General features: G+C 51.6%; 1 protein-coding gene across 1 annotated transcript; it reads right to left on the bottom strand.

Moving 5' to 3' along the window:
- Positions 1–1,635: 1,635 nt before the first annotated feature.
- On the bottom strand, positions 1,636–25,848 carry LOC149371404 (uncharacterized). The gene is made up of 5 exons (XM_089580001.1): positions 25,818–25,848; positions 25,597–25,709; positions 6,109–6,167; positions 4,278–4,530; positions 1,636–1,853 (listed from the first exon to the last, which is right to left on the bottom strand). The coding sequence occupies exons 1-5, from the start codon at positions 25,846–25,848 to the stop codon at positions 1,746–1,748; spliced, it is 564 nt and encodes a 187-aa protein (XP_089436127.1). The 3' UTR covers positions 1,636–1,745.
- Between the last annotated feature and the right edge of the window lie 1,741 nt (positions 25,849–27,589).

Genomic DNA, 27,589 nt, shown 5'->3' with positions numbered 1-27,589 from the left:
TTATTGTAATTTTGCTATTCTGGTACTGCAATGAGACTCTGAACAGGAAATAAAAAGGCGTGGCGTATATCTTGCGTGCTCGCCACGAAATCTGCAAGTCCTGGGTGATTCCCCGCACCTTTAGAAAAACTTTTATCCTTTAATACAACGGTGACGTCACCTGGAATTTTTGTGCCCACTGCTGCTGGTCAACACCGATGCCGTGTTTCGTTGCCAATCAGCCATATAATGCTTTCGGATTATCTACAGCGCCGGCTGTGCCTAAGCCCTTCCAGGCCCAGCGATTCAAATTGGTATCACCAAATTTAGGGGCCACCAATGCTGAAGTGAGCGTGAAAGTCCTGCTGTTTTTGTAGTAGTTCCAAACTGTAGCGAATTGTCTGTGTTTTTTAGTGGTCTTTCACATTACTGACGAATGCTAGTACTTAGGAGAGGGATATAAAAAATGTACGCTTTGCTGTCGCCATCGCCTGGTGCCATGACCTCCCTAGCACCATTAAGAAGGATTTTTTTTTTCTCTAGTCGCATGGAAGACTACAAGCAAGCACCACGCTAGCACGTTAGTAAATCTTTCGGCTAAACACAATTACAAGTGTGAGACTCGAGAAATAGTCGCTTTTAGGTTCAGTAAAAATTTTCTAAGTGCTCCAGCGCGCTCTCAAACGTAGGTCAGTTTCAGCAACAGAAAAGCTAGAATAGAAGCTTGGGCACGTTGTTAATTCATTGAGCAGGAACAGCACGCAGAAATACTGGGACAAAGGAAAACACACAAGGACAGCGCTCGTCTTTGCGAGTCTTCTTTCGTGCCAGTCTCAGCTCGCGCTGTTCTAACGAGACGCTCTCGACCCTAAAGTGTCTCACCTACTTCTCCTCCGTGCCAGCACTGTGTGGTCGTTTGTACAGAAACACTTATGGACTACCTATTAATGGCAGCTCACAATTTATAAATTACAAATACCCGCATCGCCCGTTGGGAATTATCGTATAGAGGGGTCAGGCACAAACAAAAGAGCTGTACACTATATACTTATGTAGGCAGTTCAGCGCTGCCAAAGTGTGCATTACACACCACGACTATCAGACTACAGCCGAAAGCTGGTAAACTTTCTGCGCCAGCAGATTAAAGGTTCGTGGCGTCATCACAGCAGTACTATGTTATAAAAGAAAACTGTGTAGTCACTTTTGCGGTATGATACTCTCTTACCAATAGAAATGTAGAATAGAGGTCTTCCTCACCAGATGGCCAATGAGGATTTCTGCTAGCCGCACATGTCACAGGGTATCAATATGGGCTTTTCATGCGTGTGATTGCATGCATGCGTCTGTTTGCATACAGCGACACAGCTGTCACCTCCATTGCACCTCAGGGAAGACGAAGATAATTGAGAGTTTCCTTTTCCTGTTTTACTTCACCGAATTATGATTTACCAGAAAAGTTAAGCGGAGTCCAAAAAGCCAGAGGTCGGCTAGCTCTTGAAAAAAAACTATCCCAATCTTTACAATTTCTTCAAACTTAAGTCTATGACCCCGAAGCACAGTAGACCCGCGCCGTCCAGGGATCAGGCCGCGGTGGGCCTGTTGATAGCCAGCCGGGACCAGTCACCGAGACGGCAACAACCAAAGGTTGTCGACGCGCACTGGTGTAGGCGGGTCTTCGATGCCCGATTTGTGCTCCGGCCCCCGCACTTCCGGAACTCACGCGCATGCGCGACCGCCGAGCCGGACGGTGGAAACGCAGCGCGGAACTAGGCCCCGAGAGCGGAACCAGCGGAAGTACAAACGCTGGGGAAGTCGAACAGCACGAGCCGCGGCTGTTCCCGGAAGGCACTGCACCACTCCAGCTGCTGGTGGTGCTGCACAAGCAGAGAGAGCACATGAGTCGCTTTGTGCACGCGAAGTCGTGCTGAGAGAGAGCGTAGCTACTTTGGCAACTTTTTGGCAACTAAAGTGTTGAGAGGCGAAAGCCGAGGACACTGTGCCGTGACGACTTCTGGCGGTTGTGAAGTCACACCGTTCCTGTGGCTATATCGATACCCAGATTGTACATCCTCCGGGGATCTTAAGTGTTAATTACGCTTAATTACACATTTCTCCATCTAATTTGGCACAAATCCTACGTTTTTCCGACCATTCGGTGACAATTTTCACTATACCGTGACGACTTCCAGTGGATGTGGCGTCACACCGTTCCCATGGTTATATCGACGTCCGAACTCTTCCGCCATTTTTGCCTATAATTAACTAATCAATCTACAGTCATCAAAATTGGCTACTAGGTTCATTTTTTTCTCCTCTATCCGAAGCAACACCTTCTCCCACCTTTTTTAGTTCCCGATTTAAACGCGTGTGACATGCTTTGTTAACGGACGACAGTATGAGCCATTAAAGGCTTTCTCCTTAATATAGGAACCCACAAAACAGTATTTGGCGCTCAGCTATTTCTCTCACGCCTGGAATTCGGAGAGACACTTTGGCAGTCATTTCGGTTGTGAAGCCACGTGTACCTGTAGCATAACTCAACATTAAACGAAACGCGTTTGATATCAACGCACGCTGGGGCGCGGCTGCTGTGTTGTGGTACATTGTGGAATTCAGCAGACAACCTGTGCTCACAAGTGAGCGCACCCGGCCGCGGCGGTCAGATTTCGTTGGAGGCGAATTTCTAGAGGCCAGTGTACTGTGCGATGTCAGAGCACGTTCAAGAGCCCCCGGGTGGTCAAAATTTTCGGAACCCTTCACTACGGCGTCCCTCATAGCATGAGTCGCTTTGGGACGTTAAACCACACAAAAACAAAAAACCAAAGCGAGTGCCAATCAGTAATGTCGGCAATTTCTTTTTCTTATAGCTTCGCACGAATGTACTTAAAGCCCTGCACCACTTGACGGTCTACTGCAATGCTTACTAGAGCTTATGTTTTGAGCTCACGTTTTCAGTAAACCTTAATTCATTCATTCATTCATTCATTCATTCATTCATTCATTCATTCATTCATTCATTCATTCAATCATTCATTCATTCATTTTCAAGTATTTCTTTGATAGCGTAGTCAGTGAGTGATGTTGCTCGATGGCTATCAAGCTTGACGTCACAAGCAGTAACTTCCAATAATAAATGGGAAAAGAATACACCAAAAATGCATCGTTACAGAATACGAACCCACTTCTCCAAATTAAAAGCCATCTTCGGGCAATTTACTGCTCCTTTCATCGGCCAAACTTTTATGTACTAACACGAGGATCTCTGTCAGCATACCGTCAGTCCAGAATGAAAAGCGAACAGGATAATTGAAAAGGAAACTAAGGAATCAAAGACATTAGCCGCAGCAAATGAAATACCAGCAGAGTCCATTCATAAGTTCTACTGAGCGGTCCTTGCGATATAGAAGTGTAAATCAAGTAGAACACTATTTGGTCTTTCTGATTTCAAATCGCCTCCTTTTACTTCCTTAATTGCAGTCGTGTTCGCGTTTCATTTCGGCCTGATGGCATGCACAAACTTTTGCCGTTACGCCGCCGTGCTCCGACCTAGTCGCGGACCTCACGGTAAACAAAATTTCTCCTTTTAGGCGTGTACACCACGCCACACCGCACAGAGCTTGTACTAAAATTTACATTCCATGACACGCAGCTCAAAATAGGAGCCCTTGGCGCGCCCTTAGCTGTATAAGCCTTCGCCCTCGATACAAGGAGATAAACGCGGTGTAAAAACGCTACTTTACGGGGGGCAAAGGAAACCACGTTGTGAAGTTCACGCTCCTCTGCTTCTTCGTATTCCCAACAGGGAATTTTTAATAAACTAAGAAACAACCACAGCATGCGTGAGATGATTGGAAAGGACAAACACTGTTGTGTTTCCTCTTCTGGTTCTTCCTGTCCGTGTGCTCTCAAATTATGCGCATATGTGCCGAGAGTAGCGCTGCTTCTGACAATCTCCTGCACCGTTCTTAATTTTGATTGCGTTGCCAAGGTAAGATACATTCATTCCCCTAGACTATACCACTGCCTTTTAGCAATGGTTTGTCATTTACCATTCGGGTTTTTAATATGTTGCTTTGTCTCCCCCTTCTTCCCCCGAGACGGCTAATTAATCACATTCAACTACTCGTAGTTACTGTACTCCTTACCTGTTTTTACTGTTTTTACTACGACCACTAACGTAGTCCTTGTCGCTGTCTGGCAGCAGTAGCCCTTGCGTCGTAAAACTATCGCTACCACCGCAAACTAGCAACATTAAACACTCCGTACGGTTTATCCCTCCTCCCGCGTTCAGCACTCACGTGTTTTTTGTGGTACATGCGTGTTCCACCGAGCACGCTCAGCAGCTGGCTGGTATCTCGGTATGTGCCGTGCCGACTCCCCAAGCGCTGTTCGAGCAACCGGAGTCGGTCGCAGTGTATGTCGAGTGACTTCCCAGCGGCCTTGAAGCAGCAGCTGCGGTGATATGGGCCACTGCCAAGGGAACTGTCCCACATCTGTTGGTAACGCTGCTGTTGAGGGCGAGGCTGTCGCTGAGGTCTCTGCGGCTGGGGCCTGTTGCACAGATCATAATGGAAGCGATGAAGGGGAAGAGAGTGGTCAAAGAAGAGCGGTTGCAGTCTGAGAGGCGTTAAGAGCTCACGTTAGTGGCGGCCAACGATAAGATAAAACAAAATCATAAGTATGACAGTAAGACAAACTAGGTCAAGCAATTATACTCCGAGCCTGCACAACATTTTTGTTATGTTTTTAACAACCCAAGGTCGTACCTTACCGAAGAAGCACGCAGTTGCCTTCAACCGCCTGCAATTTTATAAAAACTCACGGCTGCCACCAGTTCACGGCTTCCATTAAAATCCGGTGTGGAATATGTTATTAAAGTAATTACAGTGGCCAGTGGATGACGAACTAAAAAAAGCAGGCGATAGGTTTTTGATAGATTCGGTTCGATCTTGGACAAATAATTCACTTTTTTTTCATCGTTCTCTATGCTGTTGCGCAACGGTATCAATGTTCACTGCTCTGTGCAGTTACATGTAAATTGAACTGTTCGGTTGTTCTTGTTACAGTTGGAAAACACTGACCACAAACGCACGATACAGGAATACCAAAATGCCAGCAGTGTAAACAATTTCCGTGTAATTTACAGTAAACCACAAAGGTCAACGCCACAAGAATAACAACAGCAGGCTAAAATATGCACTGTAGTAATTATGGACCCCTCAATCGAAACAAGCATTCACGGAGAAATAAAGCACTCACCGAGGAAGTAAAAGACTACTCCCAGGCTTTTTTCCTTCCTCCTCGTTTAGAGAGTGAGAGATAGCTGTTTTGGGCATCCGACCACTAACATGGGGGTGGTCATTCAAAATCTCTGAGTGGTGGCCATCTGGTCACGTGACGCCACAACGCATATGCTCGAGAGTGCCACCTGCCCGCCCACTTGGATAGCCTTCTTACTGATAAGAAGGTGAACAAACGAGTTTTCGCTGCCACCTGCCACGGTGGCTTAGTGGCTTTAGCGTTCGACTGCTGATATCTAGGTCGCGGGTTCGAAAGTCGGCAACGGCGGTCGCATATACAGAGAGAAATGCAGAAACGACCGTGTGCTGTGTATTTTCAGCGCACTTCAATGAACCTTGGGGGTCTAAGATAATCTGCAGTCATCCACTACGGCATTCCTGTATTGCTCCGGCCCGTGTGTTGCTCCAACATTGATTTACAAATAATTTTCTGGTTTGGTTTATGGTTTGGTTTATAGGGTTTTAACGTCCCAAAGCGACTCAGGCTATGAGAGACGCCGTAGTGAAGGGCTCCGGAAATTTCGACCACCTGGGGTTCTTTTACGTGCACTGACATCGCACAGTACACGGGCCTCTACAATTTCTCCTCCAAAGGAATTCAACCGCCGTGGCCGGGATCGAACCCGCGTCTTTCGGGTCAGCAGCCGAGAACCATAGCCACTGAACCACCGCGGCTGTGGCGATATACTTTGAGTGTGGTGACAAAAACACCGCTCGCCGACAGAGAGTTTTAAAGTACAGCTACAGCCGCGAGCGGAGGCTGCAGCAGCGTCAGAATTGTTCTGGTGAGTGTAGGTTCTCTACCGCGCAATTAGAAAATGGTGCTCACCGAGGCATTTCCGGTTTGCGGACGAGCCCATTCTCGCGGGTCCGTGCTTTCATGCGCACCTGCGGAAAATGACAAGAATTGCAAGGCTAAGCAAAACAAACAAGCCGTGACCATTGACGCATTTTTACATTGCATGTTCTTGCGTATGTATACTTATGCCTCCACGGTGCTGCAGGAAATGTAAATAAAAAATAATAAATCTTAGCAAGAGCGTTGTCTGACAACAGACAGATACCTTGCCGGTCAATTTTTAGCACAAAATATCAGTCATACGCAACGTGTGTTTTCCAAGCCCATCATTATATTAAAGGGGAGTCAACCACCTTGCACCTAGAGCGTGGCGTCGTAGGTGGCTAGCAGGTGCAAGGTTATTGACGGCGACGTCATGGCAGTACGACTCCAGTGGTTGGAGGACCTCTTCCTCTCAGGGTCATTGACTCTGCATTCTCGAGCTGCATTCCACTATACTATCATTCGACAATGATTCTGATGCCTTCACTTTGGTGGCCTTATCTGTCTTTAGCGGTATAAGTATACACCGAATCCAAGCTTAATCAGACCGGAGTTCGTGAGAAATTTAATCGGATGCGAGCTTTTCCCGTCATTTGTGCAGCATGAAACAACTTGCGTCGTCTTCTGAGCAGCCGGCTGATAGACCAAAAGCGTACAATCAGATCAAGAACCATATGCAATCTTGGGCGAGTATGTCATGCAGGTTGGTGTATTCCCAGCACCAACTCCGCGCAAAGAGGAAACGAAATGCATGTTTTCCTTCTTCACGAAAACAAATTCAGGGGGCACTTTGGCTCTCTAAAGTGCTGCAAGGCAAAAGCGTTTCCTGGCCGCTGTTTGTTTTTGTTTATTTTTTTAATTTTCATATCTTGTTTATAATTTTTTTTGCTCCTTTTCTTAATTTTATTGTTTTTTATTTTTATTTCCACATCTTATCTTTGTTTTGTTTTATTTTTGTTTATTTTCTTATTTTTGTTTTTTATTTTCATTTTCTTGACTTTACTACTTTTATTTTATTTATGAAGCCCATGCATTCACTAAGATGCGCCTTTATTCATGCTGGAACCTTGAGCCTTTTAAACAGTGACGCCGAAAGGCGGACGAATCTGCCGACACGCCAACAGCTCGAGCGAATGTTCCACCAGTATCCTGGCACGCCAGACGAGCTCAAACAAGAGCTTATAAATACTTACATCCGCCCCGAACCAGCAATCAACCTCCCCTTCTATCAGGGCGCTGACAATCCCGGCCTAGACGCTCCAATCACTCTTGCGGAGGTCGAGCAGAACTAAATCGCCTCAAGACGACTTCAGCGGCCGGTCCCGACTGCATTTCAAATAAAATGCTTAGGAACCTGGACGACGCATCCATTCATGCTCTTACCGACTATCTTCAAGAATGTTGGGCCAGCGGTACCATCCCTCAGGAGTGGAAATGCGCGAATCTAGTCCTCATCCCCAAGCCGGGAAAACCACCAACCTTGGCCAACCTCCGCCCCATCTCTCACGTCCTGCGTTGGGAAGCTGATGGAACACGTTATCCACACCAGACTCTTGAGATACCTCGAGGACATCCATCTACTACCAGACGCAATGTTCGGCTTCCGCTCTCATTTAGCGGCCACGGACATTATGCTTCTTCTCCATCATCAGGTGGTCATGAAACGTACACTAGACACGAAAGTCATCGTCTGCCTCGATGTTGCCAAGGCATTCGACAACGTCCTTCATGAAGCGATCCTTCAACAACTTCAGGCTCTCGGTGTCGGACATCGCACGTATGCGTACGTCCGAGATTTCCTCTCCGACCGCACAGTACAACTAAACACCGGCACGGGAGATCCTTCCATCATCTCTCCAGGAAACCGTGGCACGCCCCAGGGCTCCGTGCTTTCGCCGATGCTTTTTAACGTTGCACTAATAGGCCTTCCCAAGCTACTCGGCGACATCCCTCACCTGCACCACAGCATTTATGCTGACGACCTTACACTTTGGATCACGCACGGCAGTGACGGCCAGATAGAGGAGACTCTCCAGACCGCAATCATACGGATCGGAGATTACCTCATGAAAACTGGCGCACCTGCTCGGCGACAAAGTCAGAGTATATTGCCACGTATCATTGTAGTGTTTATTCGTTCACGCTCAAGGCTGCAGGGAAGGGTTGTTATCACTTTTGTTCGTGAGGCGAGAAGCGACGAGACTAATCTCGATTGATCGCTGCCATGAAAGGCTGCATCTAGGTTTTTCTAGATTACTGTAGATGATCTTGTCCTGTTATCTGGAAGTTTCCTTGCCGCCTTTAAATTGAGCGATGCCGCGAGCGGCGGACATTCGTAGTTCGACGATGGACGAGCACGCTTGTTGCTTACGCCGCCACGGAGTGATTCAGTCCTTTTGCGGGCGCAAGTCAGCCCAAATAAAGAGCTTCGTTTGGGCTGACTTGCGCCCGCAAAAGGACTGAATCACTCCGTGGCGGCGTAAGCAACAAGCGTGCTCGTCCATCGTCGAACTACGAATGTCCGCCGCTTCCTTCTTCGTAATGTTGTTCAGGCGGCGGTAATCGACGCAAAAGCGAAGGTTGCCGTCTTTCTTTTTCACTAGGACGACCGGTGCTGCCCAGGGGCTCCTCGATGGCTGTATGACGTCGTCACGAAGCATTTCCTCAACTTGCTTGCGGATAGCTTGGCGTTCTAGCGGCGATACGCGGTAGGGGCTCTGTCGCAGTGGTCGCGCGTGTTCGTCTGTGACAATGCGGTGCTTGGCAAGCCGGGTTCGTCGCACATTCGATGCTGATGAGAAGCAATCGGTGTACCTTTGAAGAAGACTGCGTATTTGGTCTTGTCTGCTAAGGGGTAATGCCGGGTTGATGTCGAACGTGGGTTGATGGCCTTGGTCAGATGGTTCTACGGGTTGGTCGGGTAGGGCAAATACGTCTTTGATGTCTGCCAGCTCGTCGAGGAAAGCGATCGTCGTACCTTTGTTTAGATGCCGGTATTCTTCCGTGAAGTTGGTTAGCAACACCTGGGCTTTGCCATTTCGGATTTCGGCGACTCCCCTCGCGACGCCCAATCCTCGATCCAGGAGTAACTGTGTGTTCCCCTCGATAACGCCTTCGGCATTTTCGATGTCTACAGTACCTATGCCGACGAGAACACTTGATCGGGGCGGCACGCTCAATGCTTCATCGAGGACGTTTAAGGCAACGTGATGAGTCGCGCCCGTCGCAACAGGTATGGCTTTTTCCGTGGAAAGCTTGATCGACTTAGAACGAAGGTCGATGATCGCCCGATGTTCGTTCAGGAAGTCCATTCCCAAAATCACGTCTCTCGAGCATTGCTGTAGGATCAGGAAGGTTGTCGCATAGGTTATCCCATTTACAGCAACTCTCGCGGTGCAGCGTCCTGACGGCGTAATCAGGTTGCCACCTGCGGTGCGGATCAGCGGGCCATCCCAGGTTGTTGTTACCTTTCTGAGTCGGACAGCGAGTGGGCCACTCATGACAGAGTAGTCAGCTCCCGTGTCCACCAAGGCAGTTACCGCGTGACCGTCGACCGTAACTTCAAGGTCACTTGTTCGCGTTCTCGTAATGCCACGTATCATTGTAGTGTTTGTTCGTTCACGCTCAAGGCTGCAGGGAAGGGTTGTTATCACTTTTGTTCGTGAGGCGAGAAGCGACGAGACTAATCTCGATTGATCGCTGCCATGAAAGGCTGCATCTAGGTTTTTCTAGATTACTGTAGATGATCTTGTCCTGTTATCTGGAAGTTTCCTTGCCGCCTTTAAATTGAGCGATGCCGCGAAAAGTTCTTGACGAATCGTCGGTAATAAGCGCACAATCCAAGAAATCTGCGTATAGCCTTCTTGTCAGTAAGGCTGTGGAAACTCTGCGATCGCAGCCGTCTGCTGGGGGTCTTGGAGCCTCCAGCCATGACTTACGCCGCAGCAGTGCGCCGTCCTGTACCTCGACGACGGGACCCAAGCCCCTATCGCCCTTAGCCAGCTGCGCTGGAGCGCCGCCCTCTCGCCCCAACTCGCCCGTCCCACGAGCGTCGTACACGGCCGAGGAAATGCGTCGAGTGGAGAACACCCGACCAGCGCCGCCAACAATGCTTCCACTGCGGAGAAGCCGGTCACATTTTCCGGTAATGCCCATACAGGAGAATGGGCATCCGAGGGTTCCCTTACGACGTCCCACGACCCCGACCCGGCCAGCGACCAGCCGAAATCGAGGAGTTTTTGCGTCGGGAAGAATGCTCACCGCCCAGCCGCCTATCACGTTCCCCGTCGCCTTCGTCTCCGCGCTTTGTATCTCCTAGCCGATGCTACGCAGTGCGCGGACGCTCCCCCAGCCCCCGAAGGTTAAACTGAATAAAGTAGCCTCTGGAGGTGAGGTTGCTTCCGAGCGCAACTACAAAGATCCTCCATCGACGAACCCTACGACAACGACGACCCCTACGACGACGACGACCCCTACGACGACGACGACCCTTACGACGACGACGATCCCTACGACGACGACGATCCCTACGACGACGACGACTACTACGATGACGACGACTACTACGAGGACAAATACGACAACAAAAACTACGACAACACCGACGACAACACCGACGAGGACACGGCCAGACTTGAAGCTTTTACTGCTGCCCTTACACCTTATTAGGAACGCTAAAGGACTCTAAGCTCTCGAAGAATTCTCCGTGTTTAATTTCATTTTAAAGCATCGAGACGATGCTTCTTTGGAATGAGGGTAATGCCACGTATCATTGTAGTGTTTATTCGTTCACGCTCAAGGCTGCAGGGAAGGGTTGTTATCACTTTTGTTCGTGAGGCGAGAAGCGACGAGACTAATCTCGATTGATCGCTGCCATGAAAGGCTGCATCTAGGTTTTTCTAGATTACTGTAGATGATCTTGTCCTGTTATCTGGAAGTTTCCTTGCCGCCTTTAAATTGAGCGATGCCGCGAGCGGCGGACATTCGTAGTTCGACGATGGACGAGCACGCTTGTTGCTTACGCCGCCACGGAGTGATTCAGTCCTTTTGCGGGCGCAAGTCAGCCCAAATAAAGAGCTTCGTTTGCAAGCCTTTCTGGTGTCTTCCTGACCGCTGTACTGCCGTCACTACAACGTGACATCGTGACTACAACGTGACAATATAATCATCCCGTCCCCGGGACGACGCCCTCCAAAGATACATCCTGAGATCAACCTCCAGGTGCAAGGTAACCCGATCCCTCGTGCAGATCACATCAGGATCTTGGGCTTACACCTACAGGCCAACGGTAGCAACAACACCACGCTGCAACGCATCGACCAGTCGGTGGTACAGATCGGACGCCTCCTTAAGCGAGTTTCCAATAAGCATCATGGTATGCAAGAGTCCAACCTCCTGCGCCTCGTTCAAGCCTTCATCCGCTCCCGCATCACCTACTCTGCACCCTACCTACGTCTCACTCGTGCCGAAAGCGAACGGCTAGAGGCGTCACTCCGAAAAGCGTACAAGACGGCCTTGGGCCTTCCCATGTCCACAGCTACGCATAAGCTCATGGCTCTCGGAATCTCCAATACCGTGAGCGAACTTATTGAAGCAACCCTCACTGCCCAATACGAGCGGCTGTCACTCACACACGCTGGCCGAGCGGTACTGCAGCAAGTTGGGATCTTCCCGCCGAGAGCGGCCCCAAGTTATGCTGAACTTACCCCGGAATATCGCCAAAATCTCCGCATCCCTCCCATTCCCAAACGGATGCACCCGGAACACCATGACGAGAGACGGGCCGACCGTGCACGTCAATTCGAGAAACGCTTCAGCGGACGTCCGGACGTCACGTATACGGACGCCTCTTACCATCCCTCGAAGCCAGCGACGGTGGCGGTAGCTCTCGCCCCTCACCGCAGCTGGTACACAGCCTGCAGCATTCGCAATGCAGAAACAGTCACCGCAGCAGAGGAGGTTGCCATTGCGCTAGCGCTAGCTGACCCTAATACCAAAGTCGTCATCAGTGATTCTCAACAGGCTATCCGCAACTACGATGCTGGCCGTATCTCTTGCCAGGCGTTACACATTCTCCTTTCTACTGCACCCTCTTCCAACTCTCGCTTACTTATTTGGGCCCCAGCCCATGAGTCGCTCAGCGGAAACGCACAGGCGCACACTCTCGCCCGAGATTTCAGCTGCCGAGCAGAGTGTATGATCGGCCTCCCTGCTTCTTCTGACACTAATATCTCACGCGCTTCCCTACTCACCACTTACACGGACATACTACAGCACTACCGGCTCGAAAGATGTCTCTATCCTTCCGCACACCGTGATCTAACAAGACGCGAGGCTATCCAATGGCGCAAACTACAAACTGGCAGTTTTCCATACCCCCTCTTATACAGCAAGATCTTTCCGATAGACCCCATGTGCAAACACTGCTCAACTCCAGCCACTCTCATGCACATGGTGTGGACTTGTACACATTACAACACAAGCAACCCAAACACCCCAGAGACTTGGTAGTCTCTCCTGCGTACTTCCGAGCCGGCAGACCAACGCCGGCTTATCCAGCGCGCGGTGGAGGCCGCGACATCCCACGGGATCCCCGCCGACCTCCTCTAAGCCAGCTCAACCGGTCCTTAGACTAATCCCCTGTTCTGGGAGTAATAAAAGAAATCACCACCACCTGCCGACACTCCTGCCGACGCGTCTGCTAACGACAGTACGAGGCATTAAAGGTTTTCGCCTTAACAAATAACTGACCGCGATAGAAGTTCCGCACCCTGCTCCCATGTGCACTGACTCCAAAGCCTATCTGCGACACAGGCGTCCACGTGTGCCTTAGTCTGGTTCAGACTAAACAAGGCTGTCTTCGGGCCAGTAGGAAAACACAAAAGCTTCCGGTCAATGCAAAGAGGCACGCTTGCACTAACGGTGACGCCGTTTATGACGGATAAAGAACTGCATATACAGGTATCTCTTGGCCGCCGCGGAGGCTCAGTGGTCATAGCGCTCGGCTGTTGACCCGAGAGAGGCTGGTTTGACCCCGGCCGCGGCGGTGGCATTTCGGCGGACGCGAAATTCTAGAGGCCCGTGTGCTGTGCGATGTGAGTGCACATTAAAGAACCTCAGGTAGCCAATTTCCAGAGCCCATCACTACGTCGTCCTTGATAGCCTTAGTCGCTTTGGGACATTAAACCACTATAAGCCATAAGTCATAAGCAGATATCTACTGAAACAGAGCTAAACAGCGTCCGGTGTTGTCTTCGAAGAGAGATCAGGAGCAAAGGTCGAGTAGTCTCACGTACCCCTCCGAAGTCAGGCCCGCTCAACAGCACCTGTACCTGAAGACCTGCTTTGTCTAACATCCTGCGACAGTAATATTCTTACTTGATCAACAAAAAAGAAATAAATTAATTAAAAACTTCCCCTGTGCTCCTTGGTTTCTGTGGCTGTTGGCTTCTCTCATATTTATAACGAGCCCCTCATTCCCCTTCCCTTGTTTGCTTAATATCCTAGTTGCACGCCGGCTTAAACGCGAATAAGCTTAACCGCGGTTGCCGAACTTAACTGTGTTTACAGCAAATCGGGATCCGCTGTTACACAGCTCGCCACCGTTCTCGGCGCGATGATCGCCAGAGAGCAGCAGCATTCGCAAATATCTTATTAGGCATGAGATGCCTTTAGCTTCCGTTGCCGGCGTATCGCCGGTGACATTGACGCCAGAACTGAGGGAGAACCTGGAGGCGAACCTAAACGAGCATTGGGGAACCTTTTCGTCTGCCCCTGGTGCTAACGTGCTGCGCTAACGCCGCAGCAGCGCACATAATAGCAGCGTCTTCCTAGTCCTGTGTGGGTGAAGCCAGAGCGCGGCGCGAAGCGGCCTACGCTCCGTCCTGCAGCCCGAACGGCTCAATCGTTGAGCACTCGCCGCACCCGCGGTCTCGTGCGGTGCCACGGCGCCATTCTTCGGGGCGGCGCGGAGCCCCTTTTAAACAGCAACAGCTCTGCCACCCGAGTGACGGTACGGATAGTGATTGTGTTTGGCCGAGATGAGGCCTTGCCTTGCGGCGAAGTTAGTCTCTCGAATGTGCTACGCCAATACTGCAAGGCAGTTCATGCTTGTCTACTCTCGCCCGAGACAGAGAGAGTGTTTTAGAGCGCAACTCTCGCACCGGGATGGCGCTGCGGTCGCCGACGGGAGGGGACGCGCTTCTCATCGGCCCCTGCTATTATGCCAATTAACGCAGTGTTAATTTACAGTTACCGCGATATATTTGGTATCAAAGTGTGCGCGAAGGTGCGGGGCATCGACCGGTACCAGTTTTGACCAAGCGGTACGTGATTCTCCCGATTTACGAGGACTTTTCTCTGGTGCGGTGCTAGGCCTAGCGTCGGCCTACCACAAGTACGGCCACCGGTGGCGACGGGCCCGGCCGCTAGGCCTAACCCGACGACGAGTACGACCAAGATGGCGTCCGACATGGAAGTGGCCACGTCGATGGGAGACAACATAACGTCAGCGCCGAGCATCGGCAGTCTCGGCGGGCGTACGTCCATTGAAGTTCCCGGAGAGGACATTACACCGGAAGAAGCCGAAGGCTGGTCGGCCTCCGGCAAGCGCATCAAGCAGATCATGGCCGGCAAGGAAAACGGTGAGTCCACCGCCACTACTCGCCAGTCTAGACCCAAGACTAGGGCCAGTTTTGCTAAGAGAGTTGCAGCCTCGGTAACGAAAGCGGCGATGATGCCGATAGACATGCCGAAGGAAGACACCAAGATAGTTATGAGACCACGGGGAGGTCTCAACGTAGCGAGAACTGAGGTTTCAATAATTATGTCGGCCGTCATGACGGCGGTTCGAATAACGAAGGAAGAAGCCAAAGCAGACACCATCTGCACGAACGCGCAGCAAAACATCATCGTGGTCAGCACCCCGGACGAGAGGCGTGCCACGCTGTACTCTAAGGTCAAAACCCTAAACGTAGGAGACAAGGCATACGAAGTCAGCGCCTACCGAACGGCGCCGGACGGCACGGTCAAGGGAGTCATCCGAGGCATAGCCGTACAAGACACCCCGGAAGAGATAACCGAAAACATCGTGAACCCATACAACCCCCTAGCGGTGGAGGCGCACAGAATCGGCAATACAACCACAGTGATAGTACTCTTCGCTGGACAAAAAGTACCGAACTACGTAAAGTATGGCTCGATATTAGTCAGATGCGGGCTTTACCGCAAGCACTTTGACGTGTGCAGGCAATGCGGCAGGATCGGCCATAGAAGAGACGTATGCCCGAATCCCAATGCCAAAGTATACTTCGGCTGCGGAATCGTGAACCCCAGCGAGGATCACAAACGCGAATGCAAGCCCAAGTGCAAGCTTTGCGGGGGACAGCATCCAACGGGCGAGAGGGAATGCAAAAACAAGTACAAGATGCCGTATGTGGTCAAAAAACGGCAATGGGAACGCAAGATGGAAGCCATGCAGCAACAACTGGATCCGAAAAGCTTTCCGCCGCTGCGAGCGCCGTCTCCTGAGAGACCCCGCGGGGATTCGAGGCAGCGCGACAGCAGCCGCAAGAGGGACAACAGCAAGGGAGGCAGGAGCGCCAGCCGCCACAGACCGTCGCAGTCGGGGGAAAGAGTCACCTGGGCCCATGGAGGAAGGAAAAAGAGAGGAGAGGCCCTTTCCACACAACACCATGGGAGAAAAATGTGGAGGAAATCACGTGGTTTTTTTCGCGATCGGGAGGCCATCTTGTCCGGGCAGCTTAGCAACGGCGTCGTAGTTGCTGCTTGCAAGCCGGGCGGTAGCAGACGACCGCGGCGTAGCAGTTGCGGTGCGGCGTACTTTTCTCAACTGCTCGAGTTTGTTTTTGATCGGGCTCGCAAGCTTGCGTTGGCGCCGTTCACTCATATCTCAGGCGGAATTCGCTGCAAAGCTCTCGTTGTTGCGTGCATTCATCTCAGCGTGCTCGACCACGATCGCACGGGCATTTCGTCAACTGCGTCACTGCTCGGAGCCGTCGGGAGACCGCCGCTGCTTACTGAGGAGCACTCGCGCTGTTCGTTTACCAGTGATTCAATACGCCGGGCGCTAGAGAGGTCGTCGGCTTATTGCGCGGACGTTTCGCGTCCTGTGCGTGTGCCATTCGCGCTCCCGTTTCCATCGGCAGTGAAACCTCGTTGCTATTAGGCGTGCTCTTGCAACGCTCTAGTGACCGTTACTGGTGTTAGTGTAACTATTTTCGTTTTTCGCGATTGCGCTTGTGTGAGCAGCGGGGGCCATGACATCGGTGGAGGGCGATATTTTAAAGGAAGCCGCTGCGCTCGCTTTGCATGCTTGCACGCCCCTGTTATACGCCGCCGGTAAAAATGAAAAGAAAGAGACCCTGCGCTTAAACAATACCTTAGAGATTTTTTTTCTTTAATAAAGGCGAAGGGTTAGTTTTGTTCACTGCAATATCTACATAAAGATACGAATGCACACAGGATGCCGAGAACTTCATTTGTAAAAAACATTTATTTTCTCACAAAAAACAACTCGCACGAAAAAACGTGGCTATTTACAATATCTTCACATCATATACAACAACATAAAAGCTTCTGCTCTATAACAAAGTCATCAACTGCAAACAAATGACATTTGTCAAAACTTCAACCCCATACGCAAACCTGCGCTCGGCTGCAGATCCTTTAAAAAAAAAAGCACTTTTTATTTTCGCGATACCTTCATTTGAGGAGAATGCAAAGGATTAAAAAGTAAAGTGACGTAAAAAGGTCTGTTAATAATGGGGTGAACTGTGCCTAGAATTAAAAGGAGTGCCATACGCCGTGCGACGGTGAAGAATAAATGGGCACTCTTATTTTCGTTTCCACATTTCGTTTCCACATTTATTTTCGTTTCCAATAAATAAATAAAACATGTGCCCCCCTCGTACAAAATTTCTGGCTACACCACTGCTCGTGTGGAATTCGCGCGGCTAGGGGCCCGCGTTTCTCGCGTGTGCTTAGTTGTCCTTCGCCCACCGCAGTAATTGAAAGCGACGGTCACTTCCCGTGCTTACAAGAGTTGAGGAACAGGGAGGAGATTTTCGATACCGCACGAATGCCCTTCCCGGGCATCGGTGGCCGTCGTGTGGTTTCGCGCGACGAGGGGCCCACGTTTCTCGCGTGTCCTTCACCTCATCCGGTGAAGGCTAATTTCGAGCGCTGAGCTAAACAAGCAAGTATACTAGTTTCATCGAATGCAGCCTTCAACTTCAGAGTCCCAGGGATGGGCGTTGCCAAAGGGGGGCCACCGCAAGATGGGCCACCGCAGTAATTGAAAGCGAAGGTCACTTCCCGCGCTTGCAAGAGCTGAGATAAGTATTTTTCTCGGCTGCTACTAATTGTGACCAGGGCCGAGCAGTTGGAGACGGCGCGGAGACGACGCAGTACGAAGCAGTAACTGAAAGTAGCCGCCTGTCTCACACGGGTATTTCCGCTTTATTAACTTTTCCGCTGACGAACACCGGCATAGGGCGCCCTAAACCGGCCGGTAAGCAGCCAAGCGCCACCAGCGCGGGGATCTGTGCCCCTGCGGTAGCACGCTCCTTCGTTGGCTTTGAAACGCGCGCGCAGTAGTCGAGGGCGGGACTTATGCGATGACGTCAGCCCGGACAAGATGGCGCCGAGCTGGTTTCCGGCTTCACAAAATGTCACGTGACGGCCTCTCCTCTCTTTTTCCTTCCTCCATGCCTGGGCCGAAGCAGTCAAGGCTAACATGGCAGAGAAGAGACAACCACCGGCGCAAAACGCCACGAAGAAGTTCCAAGAAGAGAATGGAATGGTAATAAAAGCCCTAAGAGACGAGAACGAGAAGCTAAAGCAGAGAATCGCCGAGCAGGACGCAACCATCAAGGAAATCAACGCGAAGCTAACGACATTAATTGCGATGCAGCAACAGCAGCAGCTGCTGCCGAAGCCCGCACAAGAGAGGGAACAAGAGATAACCGAGGACGAACTAGAGGTCGAGGTGGACCCGAGAGCCACGAAAACGGCGGGACCGGCTCCCAAGAGGAGAGCCATAGAGGTCGCCAAGGAACGAAAGACAATGGAGAGAATCGAAAAACAGGACGTCAGACTCGACCGTCTCGAGGCGACCAGCAAGGAAACCAACGAACGACTTACTGCGCTCGCGCAAACGGTTCAGCAGATGACAAAGAATATACAGAGTACGATCCAGAACATGATGGCGCAAATGCAAGCACAGCTGCAGACGCAGATACAGGCACAAATGCAATGTATGGAAGCACAGATCACCGCCAAACTGCAGCAATCATGGACGGGACAGCAAGTACAGCAGCATCCACACCCCCAGTGAGAGACCTCTTGGTCTGGCACTGGAACTGCAACGGCTTTACCGGCAAGAGAGCAGTGCTGCAGCAACACTTGCAGCAACTAACGAGGAAACCAGACGTCATAATGATTCAAGAAACACACAGCGAAGAAACGCCGAAACTACCGGGCTACCGGTCGCACGACAGCCCGCCGAGCAAAAGGGACACGTCCAAGGGCAAGGGCAGAGGGGTCTGCACCTTCGTTAGGAGAGGGATCACCTTCGTGGAACACGAAATGATCGGCAGAAGCGCCATCGAACACTGCACGGTGGAAGTAATCACGGGAAAGAAGAGGAGGGAGAGCACTTTCCTGGTGAACGTCTACAGCAACCCGTCCCACGGACAACAGAAATTCAAGGCACTGTTCCACAAGGCAGCTTCAGTCGCGGGAAGCAATACGCTCGTAGTGTGCGGAGACTTTAACGCACCGAGCCAAGACTGGGGCTACCACAGAACGACGGTCAAGGGGAGAGCTGATGCAAGACGCCACCGACGTCGGACTGAACCTAATCACGGATCCGGCCTTTCCCACCAGGATCGGCACATCTGTTACGAGAGACACAACTCCGGACCTTACCTTCATCAAAACTGAAGGAGGATCAAGAGAAGCGAAATGGAGAAACACGGGCCAAGAGCTGGGCAGCGATCACTACATCGTAGAGGTCGTCATACTGCTCGAAGGCCAAGGCAACACCGGCATAAGAAAGCATCGCATTACAGACTGGGACGCCTTTCGAAAGGCGCTACCCGCGGTGCAAGAGGACATTACGGACATCGAGCAATGGGCGGCCAACGTCGTTGAGACGACGGAAGGAGCCACCAAAGAGCTAGAGACGGACGAACGGATAGACAAGATGGACAGTCGGCTGGCCCACCTGATAGAAGCCAAGCAGTCCATAAAGGCGAGGTGGCAGAAGCGACGAACCAACCGCAGTCTAAGGAAGAAGATCGCCGAGCTCAACAGGCAGATCGAGGTCCACTGCAGGGTGCTATGCACCCAACAGTGGAACGAGGCCTGCAACGAAGCCGACGGACAGATGCACAAGGGCAAGACGTGGAACATGCTGCGGCACCTCCTCGACGAAACCAAGACCAAGGGCCACCAACACAACAACCTGGCCAGGATCCTACACAAGGCAATCTGCGAACACGGGGAGGACGAGGTCAAGCGGCGCTTGGACGCCAAGTACCTGCCGACCACCCCCACGGAAAGACACCCGGATTACCAAGGCAAGGAGAACGAGACGCTAGATCGCGACATCCAGACCTGGGAAGTAAGAGTTGCCCTGCAGGAACTCAATGGAAGGTCTGCCGCGGGTCCCGATCGAGTGACCAACAGAGCGCTCAAGAACCTCAACCAAGCGGCCATCGAAACGCTCACGAACTTCTACAACAAGTGCTGGCAAGAAGGAAGGCTACCCAAGCAATGGAAAGCAGCCAAGACGATCCTCATCCCCAAGCCTGGCAGGCCGCCCAACATAGAGAACCTCAGGCCGATCTCACTCACTTCGTGCGTGGGAAAGGTCCTCGAGCACGTTCTCATGAACAGGTGGCAGCGTTACCTGGAAGAATCGGAGCTTTACCCAAACTCCATCATCGGGTTTCGGAACAAACTCGGGACGCAAGACGCCATGATCTTACTGAAGAACGAGATCATCGACGATACGACGGGCACCAAGGACAACAGAGCCGTACTCGGGCTGGACTTGCAGAGCGCCTTTGATAAAGTGAGGCACTCGGCTATCCTGGCCCAAGTATCCAGGCTAAACATGGGCAGGAGGACATACCAGTACATCAAAGACTTCCTGACGGAACGAACCACCGAAATCTGTGCGGGAGACCTACAGCTCGAAGAGAAGAAGCTGGGCAGCGTCGGAACTCCGCAGGGGTCAGTGATCTCCCCGCTACTCTTCAACCTCGTGATGATCGGGGTGGCCACCCGGCTAGAAAGAGTAGCGGGAGTCCGGCACACCATCTACGCCGACGACGTGACGCTATGGGTACCGGGAGGAAGCGACGGACACATCGAGACAACGCTGCAAGAAGCGGTCAACGCCATCGAGGAGCAGCTGGACGGGTCTGGACTCGTTTGCTCCCCGTCCAAGTCACAACTGCTGGTGATTCCCCCGAAAGGATCGTGCAGGAAAAGAAAGAATATGGAAGTCAAGTACGAGCGTCCCAAGATCACGGTCAAAACGGCGGGAGGACAGGTAATACCGGAAGTCGAGAAGATTCGGGTACTCGGGCTGCTCGTCCAGCGAAACCGAGTCAACGGTGAAACGGTCAACAAGCTCGCGGGCAAGGCGGCTGCGGCAATGAGACTCATCAAGAGGGTGTCCAACAGAAAAGCGGGGATGAAGGAGGAGAGCCTGACTAGGCTCGTTCAATCCTTCGCAGTTAGCCACATAACGTACGTGGCCGCCTTCCACAACTGGAGGCCGAGTGAACGTAACAAGATAGACGCCACCATACGTAAGGCGTATAAGGCGGCACTCGGTCTCCTCGGGAGCACGAGCACCGAAAAATTCATGGCGCTGGGAGTCCACAACACGCTGGACGAAATAGCCGAAGCACAGAGAACGGCGCAACTCGAGCGTCTCTCCGAAACGAGAACCGGAAGACAGATACTGCGGGACCTTGGCCTCGAACCGAGGGAAGGCAAGCAGCAGAAAGACGTACCTATACCAGATAGCATCAACGGAAAGCTCAGGGTCTTCCCGATCCCGAAGAACGTGAACCCCGAGCACAACAGGGAGCGGAGGTTGGCGAGGGCCAGGGCTCTCGTGGACCTCCACGCCAGAGAAGAAGGCGCCGCCTACTTGGACGCGGCAGAGTATCAAGGGAGCACCGACGCATACGCGGCGGTGGTTGTCGGGGCATCGACGGGTGCAACGAAGACCGCGGTGAGCGTCCGGACTCGAGAAGCGCACCGGGCGGAGGAGATGGCCATCGCCTTGGCCGTTTCCGACCCCGGATGTACTACAGTGTTGTGTGACTAGAACGGCAGTGAAGAACTACGCCAAGGGTAGGGTATGTAGTGAGGCCGCGCGCATACTGCGCAAGGCCGAAGACATCGGACGCAAGAGTCCTGTGGTGATCAAGTGGTTTCCGGCCCACATGGGCAGTGACGTGTCGGTACGCGGAAACGTGAACCACAACGAGACGGCCAACTCGGCCGCGCGAGGACTAACCAACCGCGCGGCTGCAAGTACGGCCGACTCGGAGTCCTGGTCGCGACGCAGTGCCAAGGACAAGATGACCACCTTCAACGAAATAGTGAAATGGTACAGACTGAACAGACAGACTATGCCGCCACCTCACCCGGGGCTTACCCGGAAGGAGGCAGTGTTATATAGACAGTTACAGACGGGGTCCCTGCTCACCCCGGTGCTAGCTAAGCACGTGTGTCCGAGTGTGTACGCGAGTGACATATGCAGACTGTGCGCGAAGGAGAGAGCCACCGCGGCTCACATCCTTTGGGACTGTAGCGTAAATCCGCGCGAAGCCAGCGAGAAGACGACGATCCCGCCTCAGCTAGAGGCTGCAACGAGGAGCTGTGATCATAAGACACAACTCAAGGCCGTCCAGCAGGTCTCGGCAGCTCTCGAGAGGCAGCGACCGAGCGAAACCGAGGAGAGGGGGGCGGCACCCCCAGGAGGGGGGCGGCGGCCCTCTCGAACCCGCGGAAGTAGCGAGGGACGTAACAAGACCTCAAGGAGCACAACGCACGAGATTGACGTAGTGGCCGCGTCGCGGTAAAAGCTTGTCCTCCCTGCTTGAAGGGAGCCTAACCGACTCTGCAGGCTTTCTAAATAAAAGTTGTTCTCTCTCTCTCTCACTCTCGCACCCGTTTCTGCGTTTCGCGGCGTCGCCGTCACCGTTGTCCGTTGTAGCCAGCAGTGGACTCCTTTTAAGCTGCGAAACCAATGGATCGGGAGCTTGGAAAGCAGAGGGCAAAAATGTTAAATTGGTTTTGGAGGAAAGGAAATGTACAGTATGTCTCACACAGCTACAAAACCAATGGAGCGGGAGCTTGGAAAGCGGTGTAAGATTGGTAAATTGGTTTTTGTGGAAAGGAAATGGCGCAGTATCTGTCTCGCACATCTCGGTGGACACCTGAACCAGAGGAAAGGCGCATAACTGCTCTCTTGGAACAGAGGACACCTCAATCGTGCTTTAAGCTACGGGGCGGTAGTGACACATGTGCGCTGCTTGCGTTGGCATTGGCAACGTTGTGCCAGAAACGCGGCGCTGAAGCAATAGGCCGTCAGCGTTTATTGTGTTCAGTGGCGTTGGCGTTTACGTTTTACACTCCGATCAATATAAGGAAAGAAAGTGAGCACAACTGGCTCCCTGGGTCAGTAGACGCCTGAATTGCGCTTATAGGTACGAGGGGTGATGAGAGAGAGAGAAATGTGGGCTAGCCGTATGCGTTAGTGCTGCCAACGGTGCGCGAACTCTGGCGATCAACCTTCAACTGCCATCTGCCAGGGTGGCAGGGTGGGTGCGGTCTTTAATGTATATATAAAGAGACAGGAATTTCTTGCCACTTATGCGGAAGAACATCTCGCTCCTCTCACTCGTAGCGCCTCCCACGGCTGTGACAACCTCGCGAAATACTTGCACAGACCTGTTGGTGCAGCAAGTCGAGCATATATTCATCTATTTCTCCGACCACAGAGCTTCCTTCATGACAATCAAGAACTGTCAGTGGAGTGTTTCTTGAAGAAGGGAAATATGTGAAAAATAACAATTTGTCTGTAATTCTACACGCATCTTACTCGAATTCTTTCCCTCAATCTATTGAAAAGCTGAAACAGTTGATGAGCTGCGCTCAAATTTCGCATTAGGAAGTAACGCAATCGTCGGCAATTTTCTTTTATAACGCAGTGCCTAGAGGGCAAGATACAGCTATTATATACTTTACCAATACCTCTCAAGCGAAAGGTGTGTAACCGCTGTATATTTCCAGCGCTCACCGACGGAGCAGAAACATGAACGCTAACGGAAAGGGTTCATCTTAATTTGAGGACAAAAAATGGCTGAGGCTTAACTTGGTTAACCCTGGTCAGATGCGAAGCATATTGATGGCTAGGCTTCGTAATACATGGCTTTCCTTGGTTGAACGCCGACTAACCCCGAGACGCGCGTTGGGTGGGCGCCTGGATTGCCACGGAAACCGCGTCCAGAGCACCAACCGATGGCGCGGAAACAGCACGCTCAAGCGCCGTCCGTCTGTTCTCGCTTCGGCGAGCGCGGCTTCAGCCGCTTATCTGTCTTTTCAGCAGCGTCCGCTCCGGCGGACGCAGTTGTTCCTGCGACGCGCGTCTTTTCTTTCCTTTTTCTCTTTCCTCTGATCTTTAAACTCTCCTCTATCTGCACGTGGCAGCGGTTGTGGCTTGGCTCGAGCCAGTAGGCAAGCCCGTGCACTTTTCCTTTTCATCCTTCTCTCAGTCGCAACCAACCAACCCACCGGTGGCAGTACACTCTCCATCGAGACGACTGAGAGGCGGCCCTGCTCGGCTGCCTGAACCTAATGACCCAGGTTCAGCCCTGGCTTAGCGAGCTCGTGTGACGGTTCAGACCAATGGGATGCCAGAATAAGGGACTCCACCAGTATTGTAAGGGGAGAGGCCCACTAGAGGCTGCTTCCCGGTCAACCTCTCTGTTAACATTATTAAATGCTTATCATCATCAGCATCATCACCGCCAGACCTCCCGCAAGCCATCCGCGCCAAGGCACCACCACCTCTACTACAGATCCGTGGTTCCAGAGTCAGAAAAGTCGAAAGCGGGGGCTATAACAATAAGCACTTGGATAAAGGAATGTCGACAGTGGATCCTTCTTGAGGACCGCTAAACCGTACCGAGTTGCTGGTAGGAGCGATCTCTGCGATACGAGTACAAGCATGTTTCTGCTCAGCCACGTTGCCGCCGGTGCAGCGCTGCTGACCTGGTCTGCTTGTAGGCTACCTCCGCTGCTGAGGCACTGCTGAATTCGGTTTGGTTTCGTTTATTGGGGTTTAACGTCCCAAAGCGACTGAGGCTATGAGAGACGCCGTAGTGGAGGGCTCCGGTAATTTCGACCACCTGGGGTTCTTTAACGCGCACTGACATCGCACAGCACACGGGCCTCTAGAATTTCGCCTTCATCGAAATTCAGCCGGGGTTCGAATCCGCGTCTTTCGGGTCAGCAGCCGAGCGCCGTAACCACTGAGCCACCGCGGCGGGGTTCTGCTGAATTCAATCATACCTGTACTTGGTATATGAGACAATAAGACTGACACTAAAGCAGCGCCATGAGTAGACCATTCACTGAAACGCTGACCGCTCCCAAAGCGCCGTACGTGGTATCTTGCATGCAAAACATAGGACAGAGCGCCGTCGTTCGACGTGCTCGCGGGCGACACCATTGCGGTAAGCTGGTAGCATTTGGTGCTGGGACGTTGCGAACTGGTCGCCTACTTTTCACGATGTGGCACGGACCAGACCTTATGGCAGGGACCGGGACGGTGTTGCAGTACGCTGCTGCTGCGTCGTCGGACGGTCCTCGAAGGCTTTGAAACCGCCGTCGGACGGCTGTCTATACACTGCCTATTTTAATGCGTTACTTGCGAAACGTAGTTTCATGCGAAAAGTGTACGTTGCCGAATCGGGCCAGATCGTGCGCCTTTCGCACTCGAACGCCGAAGTGTACCCTCCATCATCAGACGCTGCCATTTTCTCGGTTAACGACGCAAATCGAGATCGCAAGCTCAGTTCGCGACAACTATGGTTAGAGGCTTAAACGCGGCTTCGTCCGCCGTGTAATATAGGCCTAAGTGCCGTTGCCCTACTACGCGTAGAAATTGACCAGCACCGCCGAGCAACCACATTGGTCGTTACACGGAAAACATCACGAAATACGAGGACCAGACAAGCGACGAGACAAGCGCTTGGTCGGCCGAGCAGCCAGCCCTGCCCTGACCGGTAATCCAACCTGCCCCACCCACTGGCCTAGCCAGCGATGCCCAGAAACCAGCCTTGACCCAGTTCGACAGTGCCTCTACGCAATTCGTCTAAAGACAACCCTGGCAGGTAGACTGCAAGGCTGTCGATCGCTCACCTCGCTGCTGATGGACACGTCACGGAAGGTAGTGCCCACCACCAGGAAGCACCCGCACGATTTGCCTGGGGGCGCAGCGCAGGCCCGCACTCGGTTCCCGCCTTCAGCGTGGCCTGTGGGAGCGAAGAGCGGTCGGGGACAACTCGGACCCGACCACGGACGGAGAAGCCGCGGGCAGAACGACCTGGCCTCGAGCTAGGTTCCGTCTTCGTTGTCCTTACGCGTGCCACGAGTCTCGTTGTCTCGTGCCATGGGCCGTGGTGTTAATTGTCTCGTGCCACGAGAGTACCACAAGAATAGGCTGGCTGGCAGCGGATGATGATGATGACCTCATACTTAATGGCACATACCCAGGGCAGAGGATTGACCAAGATACATAGCGGATGCAAACGCACCCATGTACAAGGAGTGCACTAGAGTTTGTACAAAAAGTACGGAAAAGAAAAAAACAGTGAATTCGCATTCTAGCAGAGGAATCTACGTGATGTAATTATATATTCGTGAATATAATCGCGCACTGCTTTGAAAGCATATCCCTTGGAGCTTGCCCCGAAGGACAGCAGAATCGGAATAAATCAAGGAAACCCTAGTCGAGCGAGGCAGAGCAGCGTACCGCCGGCAGAAGAGGAAAAGTGAACTATGGACTCGATTTCGCCACAAGACTCACAAAGGTTGGTCATAAGTAACCCCGATCGACGTAAAAAAGATTTAGCGGCAGTATTTTACATTGCAAAAGGGTCATGGACACCTCACATTGCCTTGAACTGCAAATCTGCGCACTCCACAGAAATGCCAGGTGTTGAAAATCCGCTGCAGCAAGGAGAGGCTCATGGTTCAAGTAGAGGAGACAGTGGCTGTATTGCTGGCTTTGGTTACTCATATAGAATATTCTTGGACACAAATGTTGAATATTGAAAAATTGTAAGGTACTGTTGCGAAAATATTGAAGACAATGGTTCATCCTTCTAATGAGTAGCAAAATCTTAATTTTAAAGTTTTTCCATCGCTCGCATCGAGTAGTTATCTAAAAACGTTGGTTACGACTGTCGCAGGAAACCAATGGGGAATGCTTTTGACGAAAGCAAAAACGTTAATAGCACAAAAATTCAAGCCTGTTGACGGGAGATGCGAATATATTGGTTGTTATAGTGAAATCTTACAATATATGAAAAATTGCTTTCATGAACCCTTTCCTCTTCAAAAACGCTTTTGACCAGAATTGTTGGGTATGTGAAGGAAAATAATTGTTCGTGCAGTATCCAGAATTCGCACAGCCAATGTATTCTCTTGAGGCGCTTCCCAAGTAATGATTTACTACACGCAGTGTGTATGAATACGAATTCCTTTCAAGGTTGCAGTGTAATTCCACACCCTACATCGATGCTTGGTTGCTATCAAGCCTACCCTTTTTATTCAGAAAGCCTTTCAAAATTCATCATTATAGACTCATGCTAAAGAAGCTCTCATGCGTACTGGCGATAAACTGGCGTAGAAGCGCTATGCGTAGTTTAGCGAAGGCAGCCGTATATGTGCCATTGAGAGTCACCTGTATCATCAATATCTGACTCATCAGTAGTGTGCAGGGCTGTTGAACTGAAGGCAGGCACCAACCTTCAGCTCCACGCTAGAAGGCGCAACCCCAATCACAATGTTCACAACTGGTATGTCTGCGTAATACAGTCGAGGCGATGTTCTAGCAACTTGCGTTTGGTTTCGAATGAGCGCTACCATAAGAAAGGTCGGAGGATAATGACTCATGGTTTCGGTCTCTCCCGCAGTTTGACTTCACCGCCTTGGTGAGAAGACACGGGCGTCGCATGCGGCGACGCACAGTCATCTCATGTGGCAGCCATAAGAAAAGAGCAAGAGCCCAGGAAACGAAAATTTTGCATAAGCAGAAACTTAAATGAATAAAACCACTGGTATGAAACAACCAACTACTTCTTATTAAGTCATTTCTGTCCGCAATAAAGCTCTTCCTTTTCTGGCTCAG

This window comes from Amblyomma mixtum, chromosome 1, assembly GCF_055824585.1.
Source record: "Amblyomma mixtum isolate Tamu chromosome 1, ASM5582458v1, whole genome shotgun sequence".
Taxonomy (NCBI): Eukaryota; Metazoa; Arthropoda; class Arachnida; order Ixodida; family Ixodidae; genus Amblyomma; species Amblyomma mixtum.
Note: the sequence above shows the minus strand (reverse complement) of the source record. Positions and strands in the feature narration are given on the sequence as shown.